Raw genomic sequence first — 12388 nt, 5'->3', positions numbered from 1 at the left:
AGAATCCTGTGGCACCTTATAGACTAACAGACGTTTTGGAGCATGAGCTTTCGTGAGCTCATGCTCCAAAACGTCTGTTAGTCTATAAGGTGCCACAGGATTCTTCGCTGCTTTTACAGATCCAGACTAACACGGCTACCCTCTGATACTGTACTTTTAATAATCATTTGAAAACCAGACATATGGTCTCATGCCAGGGCAAATTCCTTTTTTCATAATGAATGTTTTAACACAACATAATGATCACACAAACTGATAGAATCTGTAGTATGCTGTCCTGGCCATGTTCCTTCCTATCTTTGTTCCTATTTTCTTCCAATCCCTTTGCTTCTGCCCTTTCCCCAACCCTCCCTCCCATTCCTTTCTTCTCCTCACCCACCCCTTTTCTCCCCTGTTCCTATTCATCCTGCTCCTAATCTCTTCCCCCACATCCCGCCCCGCACCGCTTTGTTTCTTTGCATTTGAATCAAGTTGCCTATTTCTCCTTGCTGATTGGGTGCCAGGCTGGGAAGCATTGTGAATACCAGAGAGACAGTCTCCTTGCTCTCAATGCCAGCACCTTTCCCAGGAGGAGCAATCTCAGGGAAGTCTTGCTCAGCCTCATGTTTCTGGAATGAGCCAACCTCAGTCACGATCTGGAGATGGTACATGCATGGTCCAGTTGCATGTAGTAGCTATGAGGGAATATAGCATGCTCCATGCAGATCGAATCTTCAGAGAATGTAACTGCCGGACTTTTAACAAACCTCTCCTGAGAATGTGTGAATGGCAGTTTTCAGAGGTTCATGGCTGGGCCACATTTGGATGAATTTTTCTGGACATCCAAATCTCTGATACTACAGGAACCCTTCCATATTTCCAGCTTGTTGCACCTAAGCCTCTAGTTATTATCTCTGGAAAATCGTGGGAGACAGGAGAGATTCCAGAAGACTGGAAAAGGGCAAATATAGTGCCCATCTATAAAAAGGGAGATAAAAACAACCCAGGAAACTACAGACCAGTTAGTTTAACTTCTGTGCCAGGGAAGATAATGGAGCAAGTAATTAAGGAAATCATCTGCAAACACTTGGAAGGTAGTAAGGTGATAGGGAATTGCCAGCATGGATTTGTAAAGAACAAATCGTGTCAAACAAATCTAATAGCTTTCTTTGATAGGATAATGAGTCTTGTGGATAAGGGAGAAGCGGTGGGTGTGGTATACCTAGACTTTAGTAAGGCATTTGATATGGTCTCACATGATATTCTTACCTATAAACTAGTCAAATACAAACTTAGATGGGGCTACTATAAGGTGGGTGCATAACTGGCTGGATAACCATACTCAAAGAGTAGTTATTAATGGTTCCCAATCCTGCTGGAAAGGTATAATAAGTAGGGTTCCGCAGGGGTCTATTTTGGGACTAGCTCTGTTCAATATCTTCATCAGCGACTTAGATATTGGCACAGAAAGTACGCTTATTAAGTTTGCAGATGATACCAAGATGGGAGGGATTGCAACTGCTTTAGAGGATAGGGTCATAATGATCTGGACAAATTGGAGAAATGGTCTGAGGTAAAAAGGATGAATTTTAACAAAGACAAATGCAAAGTGCTCCACTTAGGAAGAAACAGTCAGTTTCACACATACAGAAGAGACTGTCTAGGAAGGAGTATAGCAGAAAGGGCTGAAGGGGTTATAGTGGACCACAAGCTAAATATGAGTCAACAGTGTGATGATGTTGCCAAAAAAGCAAACATGATTCTGGGATGCATTAATAAGTGTGTTGTGAGCAAGACACAAGAAGTCATTCTTCCGCTCTACTCTGTGCTGGTTAGGCCTCAACTGGAGTATTGTGTCTAGTTCTGGGCACCACATATCAAGAAAGATGTGGAGAAATTGGAGAGGGTCCAGAGAAGAGCAACAAGAATGATTAAAGGTCTTGAGAACATGACCTATGAAGGAAGGCTGAAACAACTGAGTTTGTTTAGTTTAGAAAAGAGAAGACTGAGAGGGGACATGATAGCAGTTTTCAGGTATCTAAAAGGGTGTCATAAGTAGGAGGGAGAAAACTTGTTCATCTTAGCCTCTAAGGATAGAACAAGAAGCAACGGGCTTAAACTGCAGCAAGGGAGGTTTAGGTTGGACATTAGGAAAAAGTTCTTAAGTGTCAAGGTGGTTAAACACCGGAATAAATTGCCTATGGAGGAATCACCATCTCTGGAGATATTTAAGAGTAGGTTAGATAAATGTCTATCCGGGATGGTCTCGACAGTATTTGGTCCTGCCATGAGGGCAGGGGACTGGACTCGATGACCTCTCGAGGTCCCATCCAGTCCTAGAATCTATGAATCTATAAGCCTAAAGGCTCTGGACCTTCTTAACAAAACAGTTGTAAGAATTTTTAATCATGTGCAAAAAACTTATTTTCTCTTAATCTTGTTCCTGTAAATGGTTAAATAATTTAAACAAAAACATCCCTCAGAATGTCAGCCTTAGGCAGGCACCCAGCATGAATAATTTCAGCACAAACTGTTTGGCAAAATAATAAGCAAATGAATATGGCCTTTTTATAAGGTATGTCTACACAGCTACTAGAAGTGAGTATCACAGCCCAGGTCAACAGACTCCTGCCAGCGGGGCTCAGGCTAGTGTGTTAAAAGTAGCTGTGCAGATGTTTTGATGTTCAGGCTTGGGCTGGAGCTTTGGCTCTGAAGTTCACACCTTTTTGGAAGAGTGTTCACATTGCTCTTTTTAGTGCATGCAAGCCCCACAAGAGCAAGTCTGTCAACCCCGGCCATGAAACATGCTCACAATAGTTGTATAGACATAGCTATATTAGAAGTTTGGCAACCTGAAGTATTGGCACTGCTACCCATGCTGCCTCTAATGCAAATCCTAAAATACTAACTTACAAAAGTTTTGTAACATTTTAAGAGCAAAGAAATTTGAGAGTGATCTGCGAACAGGGCTGGCTCCAGGCACCAGCTGAGCAAGCTGGTGCTTGGGGCGGCAGATTCCAAGGGGCGGCATTCTGTCCAATTTTTTTTTTTTTTGCGCTTCGCCGCTTCTACCGCTCCTGCAAGTTTTTTTCTTTTTGGTTTTCTGCTCCTGCCGCCCTGTAGGGGGCGGCGGCGTGGAGAAGGGGAGCTGCTGGGAGCGGTGCCAGGTCTGCAGGAAGCCCGGCACGGCAGCCCGCCCACCAGAGCGGCGTGGAAGGAGAGGGGCTGCATGGCAAACGCCCTGCTTAAGGAGGCCCTGGACGTCCCCTTCTCTCTCTCCTGCTCCCCCCGGCTAGCTGGGGTGTGCACACTGCTGCCCGGGGTCTGCAGGGCTGGGAGTCCCCCTGCACCCGCGCGCCCGTCGCCCCGCAGGTATTTTTTTTCTTTTTGTTTTTTTTGTTTTTTCTTCCCTTTGCTATTCTGGCCCGGCCGGCAGGCAGGTTTCCCAGAATTCCCCGCCCTCCTTTGCTGCTCCAGCCAGGCAGCAGGTTGGTTTCCTGCCCCCCACCCTTTGCTGCTCCAGCCGGGCGGCAGGTTCATTTCCCGCCCCCCACCCCTTGCTGCTTCAGCCGGGCAGCAGATTGGTTCCCCCCATCATTTGCTGTTCCTGGCCGCTGCACAGGGGTTTTTTTTTGCCTTGGGGTGGCAAAAAAGCCAGAGCCGGCACTGTCTGCAAAAAACACATCTTAAAGTGTTGACTGCAGGTTAAAAATGTCATTTTTCTAATTGACATGCAACACGTCTTCTGAGCAAAACTAGTCAAATTTTTATTTGTTTTATTTTGCATTTAATTTGAGTAAATTATTTGATTCTATGATTCTGTTCATCCAGTTAAGCTACCAATGTCAACATAAATTGAAGATTTGATCATAGGAAAGCCCAGCACTTTAAAATGTTGTTATTAAGAAAATGTGTACATTTTATTTGCTTTTTAAGCAGGTAGATTAATACTGTGTCATGGGAGAAATGGGAAGAAGCCACACTTGCACCAAAATTTAAAGATCACAAAGCTGAGGTTCACTTTTGTGCTGCAAATGTCGTGGTAGTGAGTCACACGCACTGATCGATATGACAGCCCATAAGAAATACATTTAGACATGTGATGGAAGTTCTGTTACTTGTATAGCCATTTTTAACAAATGCTATCACTTATTTTTTTTTTTCAAAAAAAAGGAAATATTGGGATTTCTTTGCCAAAGTCTAACAAGTCTGTAGTTGCCAAACTGGTTATATTCTATTATCTCAATGCGGTTTAGGGAAATGTGTTCTCTTTGTTAATATGATGTGTTTTTCCTCTTCCCTTGTTTAGAGATCTAAGTGAAAACCAAATTCAAGGAATCCCAAGGAAGGCCTTTCGAGGAATTACTGATGTGAAGAACTTGTAAGTGATGCCTTATTTTATGTTTGTTGTGAAGTGTATTCAACATGCTGGGGTCTAAATTAGCTATTACCCTACAACACAAGAAAAAGATCTTGCTGTCACCGTGGTCAGTTCTCTGAAAACATCTGCTCAGTGTGCAGCAGCAGTCAAAAAAGCTAACAGAATGTTACAACTACAGTATCAGGAAAGGGATAGGTAATAAGACAGAGTATATCATAATGCCACTGTTTAAATCCATTGTATGTGCACACCTCGAATACTGCATACAATTCTCGTCTCCGTGTCTAAAAAGAGATTAGAATTGGAGAAGGGCAACTAAAATGATTAGATATGAAACAGCTTCAACGTGAGGAGAGATTAAAAAGATTGGGATTGTTCAGTTTAGAAAAGAGATGACTAAGTGGGGATATTACAGAGGTCTGTAAAATCATGAATATTGTGGAGAAAATGAATAAGGAAGTTTTACTCATCTCTTCACAAGAATCAGGGATCACCCAATGAAATTAATAGTAGGTCTGAAACAAACATCTGGAAGTACTTCTTCACATACTTCTCAATCAACCTGTGGAACTTTTTGCCAAGGGATTGTGAAGGCCAAAAACATAACTGGGTTCAAAGAAGAGTTGAGTAAGTTCATGGAGGATAGGTCCATCAGTGTCTATTAGCCAACATGGTCAGGGATGCAACCACATGCTCTGAGTGTCCCTAAACCTCTGACTGCCAGAAGCTGGGACTGGACTACAGGGGGTGGACCACTTGATAAATTGCCCTGTTCTGTTCATTCCCTCCAAAGCATCTGGCACTGGCCACTTTTGGAAGACAGGATAGTAGGCTAGATGGACCATTGATTTGTCTCAGTATGGCCATTCTTAAGTTGTTACATTCTTATATTCTCGGTGCTACTGCTATTATTTATTTGAGCGTCAGATGTGGGCTCAGGTCTATGCAGCACACATAGAAAGATGGTCTCTGCACCTAGAAAGATATTCTTTGACTGTAACCTATACGCTCCCCTCAGTCCACAAAAACAATTCCCATCCATCAGTAGGAGTTCTGAACAAAGACAAATGTGCAGATTATATTCTTAAATTTGGAGACCTTACTATGCCAACAATGCATCATCTTACCTTGCAAAGTTTGATTAAATTACAGACTATGTGCTAAAGTATATCAGTTAAAGGAAACAATACAGCAGATCAGTGAGAAGTTGAAAGGGAACAGCATCACAATGTTAGCTGAAGTTTTTTTGTTCTTTATTCCAGAGCTTCATTCAAAGAGTGCAGATAATTATATTTACAGATAATTATAGGTCAGAGCTACACAGATCCAGCACAAACTTCAGAGTAAGGAAAGTGAGAAAATGGTATGACTTTTGCTAGGCAGAAGAAATTAATTTAATGAACAGGTTTATTTTCTTTCTGACATTTGCATTCCTGTCCTGTGTTTCAATAAAAGCCATTTAAGGGTAAAATCTGTTTATTTGTGGTAATACAATTACCTTAAATTTCTTTGGCCTTGGCTTTCTCTAAACATAAATAAAGGAATACAGTTCTGTAAAGATTTCCTATTGTACCTTCCCATGGCTGCACCTTATGTAGAGGCCATATGTGCTGCACTGTCTTAGGCTAGTATCACTCCATTGCTACTGTTAGAGGCAAGATAGAGCCGTCTTGAAACAAGCCTGGTTATAGCCAGCAGGTTGTCAATGTGGCAGAGGTTCAGTGCCTGGTCTCCTTCCCCTGAGGAAGGCTGCTTTCTAGACTAAGAAAAGGAGGCAAAAGTCTCTCAAATTCATTGTAAAACTGTGTAACATGCATAACATATGTCATGTTATAGGAGTATTAGCACTGTGATAGTGTAACCTTCTGGTGAATGTGTATTACAGGTCTTCCTCTGTGCCATGAGGACATGAGTTATTACAGTCCCCAGTTACAGAGCCTTGACTCTTTAGCACAAGATGTAGTAGCTCTGGAGGTGACTGGTTCAGTCCTCAATGTGTTGGCCAGGAGGATGGCTGTGGCAGTAGCCACGCACAGGCCCTGTCAGAGGTAGTGACCCCATTGTGCTAAGCACTGTGTGCATATATAATGTAAACCCTGAGCCTGCTCCAAAGACATAATATAGTGGATACAACAACCAGACAGGGGGAGCATAGGTTAACACTGAGACTATTAAGCTCTATGTAATAAGCAGCAGTCACAGCATAGTAGATGGTTAGGTATTACCAAGTATCTTTGTATCTGTAGATATGAAATATAAGTGTAATTTGAATTAAAGTAATGCAATAAACAGCTCCCCTTCTACATTAGATTGTGTAAGTGTTCAAGTGAACAGAATAATGTTAGCTTAGTGTTGCATTGAGTACAGACATAGGTCTCCATTACCCCATTTTATGGATATTTTGTGCTTCATTTGGGACATCTGCAGTGAGAATCTTTTGATTTCTAAGGAAGTTGAATTATTTTCTAATCTTAAGACATGTCTGTCTATCCACATCAGTCTAGGGAAGGGATAGTCAATAGGTGGACCACGGGCCAAATCCATCCCGCCAGATGCTTTTGAACAGACCACGAAAACTTTTTTTTACTTATTATCATCATTATTGTGGTGTGCATTTCCTCAATAAACCATTAACTTTATTTGGCCTTTTTACTGTTGTACCTGAAAGGCTGCTTGTGGGCATTTTCAGCCTCACAACATGTTTCAGTAACACATAGACAGCCTAATTACATGACAGTGGTGAATATTGGTGTGCCAGGGAGTCACAGGTGGAATAACCCATTTTGTGTTATTTTGTTTATTAATTAAGCATAGTTTTTGATATATTAAATTTGGTTCACTTATTTTTGGTTGTTTATGAAGCATGATTTTAACTCAGTTTTTGAGTTATATTAGTAGTTTCCTGTGTTTGGACTAATTCAATTTTTTGGGGGAGGGAGTTATACTTTTTATTAGCAGCGAAGAGTCCCATGTCACCTTATAGACTAACAGACATATTGGAGCATGAGCGTTCATGGGTGAATACCCCCTTTGTCAGATGCATGCATCCGATGAAGTGGGTATTCACCCACGAAAGCTCATGTTCCAATACATCTATTAGTCTATAAGGTGCCGCAGGACTCTTTGCTGCTTTTACAGATCCAGACTAACATGGCTACCTCTCTGATACTTGATACTTTTTATTAACATTTGTTACTATAGGTTATTGTGACTTTTTATAAGCTTTTACCTACTTTTTACAATTGCGTTTACAATTAGGATAAATGTGTAGGCCCAGTTATCACAAATGTAAATATAAAGCTTTAACTAAAAATAAAATATATTGTAAATTCTTAAGTTTTATTAACTTCTAAAAACTGTTTTAACATTTTTAACTATTAAATATAAGATATAATTGTTAGACATAACTGTGGTATTTAATCATCAAATTTATAATTCCTAATTTTGAAATAAAAAAATTACAAACCTTAAAGTATAATCATATTTTTTTTCCTTTTTGCTATGTGCTTAAACTAAAATAAACATATTTTTATAATTGTAATTTTATGAACAAATGTCCAATCCAAAGCAAAAAATTAGTTAATTAAAGAAGGGATTATGTTGTAATAATTGGGCCTACAAATTTACTCTAGTTGTAGGCACAACTGTAAAAAGTACATAAAAGCTAATAAAAGTCACAATAACAAAATGTTGTCTTAATTAAGATGGAATCTATGCTAACATAACCCAGTCACTGTCCAGTATTAAACAGTGTTAAACCAAGTTCAGGGTTTGATACGCAGAGATTTCAGCCTGCTTGGTACCATGGTAAACACACCATTAAACATCACTTTAACCTTTTTATTAAAGATACAGAAAAGAAGGAAGAACAGTTACATCAATTGAAATGTAAATTAAGAGCAAGGCTTCCGTTTTAACAACATCCCTTGTTCCCTTTCCCATTCAATGGAGAGAGTTTTTAGAAGGAAACCCTCCTTGTTTGACACTCTCTTAGATTGTAGCAAAGTTGCTAATAACTGTGTTTTTGAGGAAAAGAGAAGTTAGTACAGATGGACTGGAGCTGTTGCTGCTGTTAGTCTGATCCGATTTCTGAATAGAAAAACAAGCCAAGCATGCGAAACAGGGAATGAAGAGAACACCAAAATAGAAAATGCAGCTTCTGTCTCTGGTGGCTGGAAAAACAGGAGGAAAAGAAAAAGAGGAAAGAGAAGAAATAAGGTGGGGAAAGAAAAGGGCATTTGCTGGAGTGGGGAGGAGAAAGAGAAATGAGAGACTCCGTAATCCCAGGGTTTCAGCCAGTGAAGGGGGTTGTGATGTAATGATCAGGATGAAGGTTCAGGGTCCCAGGACATGGTGGGATTGGCAGCTATGATGGTGAAGCTGGCTCCAGTAGTGCACTGCAGCAGTTTTAGCTACATAATAGATTTTTTATTAGCTTCCCAATCTGGTATTTTTACTGTAGACCCCAGGGGAACACTCTTTTTTGAAGTGTTTCTCCATAGCAAACGTCCTACTTACATCTTTCTACAAACATGTGCTACAAACATCTTTAATGATACAAGACTGGAACACAGTACAAGGGGCTTTGGTTCATATATATAGAAAATTCTGCTGTTTTGAAGCAACAATACTGAGGATGGAAAATATACCAAGGGAGCTGGATAAGAAGTTTATTCTCATATCTACTGTCAGTTTCCATCTATAATTAAGGTATGAATCGTGTATCTACCATGGTCCATTAGAGAAGATGGCAACTGCTTCCGGACCCAAATTGCTGTCCAGTTGCTGAGAGAAATATTGCTTAAGGTTTTTAAGCGAACTTGCCATTGGATAAAAAATTAAAACCTCTCTCAAGCGATATCTTTAAATCAGTGGTTCTCAACTTATTTACCATTGTGAGCCTAAATGTACTTCAGTTTTCCCTATATTTTGTGTGATTAATGGGTGGGGGGGGGTACGGGGGAAAGGAGGACTGTTTGCTCTCAGGGTGAGGCAAAGAAACAGAGATTTGAATGACGCCTAGCAGCTTATGTCTGAATGAATCATTGAACAGGACTGGCCAAGGCCAACCCTGCTTATCATTTGGAGAATCTGAGAAGACAATGGCAAATCCAGTCACCAGGACAGTAACACCTAGCAACCAATGACCCAGAGGGAGATGGATTCCCCCACCTCTCAGCAGGGAAGCTGAGCAAAGATCCCAGCTCAAAAACAAAGTACTGGAAGGCTGTGAGGTAGAGGGAATAAGAGTTGGCTGCTGGAAGGCGTCAGGGTTCTCACCTGGGAAGTGACCAAGATCGGACTGAGAGAGGCAGAGGCTGGATAATGGGATTCGCTGCAGCTTGGCTGGGCTCAGGGCTAACCAGAATGCTCTATGCTTGAACCTTCATTTCTTTATGCTAACCTAGGGACTTTCTATGCTGTATTCCAGTTGACTAATAAACCCAGCTGTTTTCAGAACACTGTTTGAGTGTAGCTGCCAATGCTTACACTGTCATTTGCCAATGCACTTACATAGCATGGTCTACCATTGTATACCAATGCACATTTATTTTGCTATTCTATATATACCGTAATATCTAGACCATTATAGCATGCAAAAACATTTCTGTGAATATTGGTTTTACTTATTAAATAAGTTCTCTTGATCTATGCTCATACCTCCATTCTATTTACTTTCTGTTAACATTTATCAGATTAGCTTTTTCAAAAAATAAATTTCCAACTTGCATATTCAAGTTTTCACAAAAGCTGAATTTTTCATTTAACACAAACAATTGCTTGTGCACTCACACAAGCAGAGAACAGGAACAATGCTGTGTGACATTTCTTACCCATCACAGTTAAGCAACACAGTTTCTATTTACAATATTCATGATCCACTCACACACACACACACACACACAGAGACGTGAATAAATAGTCTAATTAAAATAATGCATAAATCTGAGGCAGTGACAATATGCTTGCAGATATTTCACAAGCAGAAAGAAGGTAAATGATCATGAATTATTTGGTGAGCTCTGATTACAATGTGCAGCATATCTTAATGTTGCATTAGAAACCTTAACAACCTTAAGTTCTCCAAAACAATTCCCACCTTCTCATGTTCTCTGTATGTGTATATATATCTCCTTACTATATGTTCCATTCTGTGCATCTGATGAAGTGGGCTGTAACCCACGAAAGCTTATGCTCAGATAAATTTGTTAGTCCCTAAGGTTCCACAAGAACTCCTGTTCTTTTTGCGGATACAGACTAACATGGCTGCTACTCTGAATCCTTAGGTTGGGATTTTCAAGGGACCCTAAACTTTTAGGCTCTTTGAAAATCCTCATATTCATTTCTTGACTCCTGTCTGGTTGAATTTGCCAATTTAACATTACATTAATATTGGAGTTTGCACAAGATTATTTGGGGAAGAGAAAATGAATCAGTGGCCTGATTATCAACTGGTTTAAGGAGATGTAAAATCTGGAGTAAATAGTGAAGTCAATTATTACACCAATATAAAACCACTTAATGAGAAGGAAGTTGGGTCCTGCATGTTTATACTTTTGTATTTGAGTACACGAAGGATGACCAGCAAGTGTTGATCTCTGATGTCTATGTGAGACACATAATATTTTAAATATGTTCCAGTATATGAGCATTTAAAAGGCAAATAAATTTTTATTTTGGAATGGATTCCACATTGTTTTGATCCTGAACACTGATATTTCTTGAGCATCTTCAGAGGTGCCTAACCATTCAGAGATAAAGTATAACCATTTATATGAGAAATTTATTCTGAAGACAAGTCTCATGTATCCTTTAAGGGATGAATGGTTCATATTATTTATAACTAAAAACCTTTTAAAAGTTTTCTTCATATCCCTAAATTCACAATTACTTTCTAAGTATTCCAGTGGATTAAATCTTTCTAACTCCTGTAATTGCTATTCATTGTGATATTGACCATAATGTATTCAAGAGATATCCCTGTGGCTGTCACATTCACTTTCAGAGAACTTCCATGATAATGCAGCATTATTGTACTATTAAAATAATGTGTTATCAACTTTACTCTTGTTAATTTAATGAATATGTTGTTTAACTTTCACCATCTGATCCACCCCTAATTATAAATGCAAAAACCACATATTTCACAATTACATCTTTAAAAAGATGTGACTTATTGAAATGCATGTGCATATTCCCTGTACAATGCAGCATGCATTTAATATGATTTTTCTCATAATGCACAAAGCAATCAAGGAGAGAGGTTAAGTCTTGGTACTAGGTATTTCTTGATACAGAATTTTTTCTTTATTCTCATGTTGAATTAAAGTGTTATAAAGAGTGATTGCACTGAGAATTTAGTGTGTTGTGTTTACCACCAGGGAATCAAAGTGGGATTGTCAGGTTAAACCTTTTCCATCTTTACTATGACACTATACGGTGTACACTTGCAAGCTTGAAAAACAGTAGCATCCCCAAAACCATCATGGCAAACCTGGTGGCTGAAATTTGTGACTTTGTCTTCACCCACAACTATTTCAGATTTGGGGACAATTTATACCTTACGTCAGCAGGACTGCTATGGGTACCTTCATGGCCCCTCAGTATGCTAACATTTTTATGGCTGACTTAGAACAATGCTTCCTCAGCTCTCATCCCCTTTTGCCCCTACTCTGTGTGCGCTACATTGGTGACATCTTCATCATCTGAACCCATGGGAAAGATTGAGGAATTCCACCAAGATTTCAACTATTTCTACTCTACCATTAACCTCAGCCTGGACCAGTTGACACAAGAGGTCCACTTCCTAGACACTACAGTGCTAATAAGCGATGGTCACATAAACACTGCCCTTTACTGGAAACCTACTGACCGCTATGCTTATCTACATGCCTCCAGCTTTCATCCAGATCACATCACACAATTCACTGTCTGCAGCCAAGCTCTAAGATACAACTGCATTTGCTCCGATCCTCAGACGGAGACAAACATCTACAGTCTATCAAGCATTCTTAGAACTGCAGTACC

At 39.9% G+C, this 12388-nt stretch overlaps 1 protein-coding gene across 1 annotated transcript in view; it reads left to right on the top strand.

Moving 5' to 3' along the window:
• The window catches only part of SLIT3 (slit guidance ligand 3), an 811508-nt gene that overhangs the window by 431388 nt on the left and 367732 nt on the right, over positions 1–12388 (top strand). The window contains exon 5 of the mRNA XM_030572932.1: positions 4289–4360. Within this exon, the coding sequence (XP_030428792.1) occupies positions 4289–4360 (72 nt within the window). The remainder of the gene's footprint in view (positions 1–4288; positions 4361–12388) is intronic.

Source organism: Gopherus evgoodei, chromosome 8 (genome assembly GCF_007399415.2).
Source record: "Gopherus evgoodei ecotype Sinaloan lineage chromosome 8, rGopEvg1_v1.p, whole genome shotgun sequence".
Lineage (NCBI taxonomy): Eukaryota > Metazoa > Chordata > Testudines > Testudinidae > Gopherus > Gopherus evgoodei.
The sequence above is the reverse complement of the archived record's forward strand: the minus strand, read 5'-3'. Positions and strand labels throughout refer to the sequence as shown.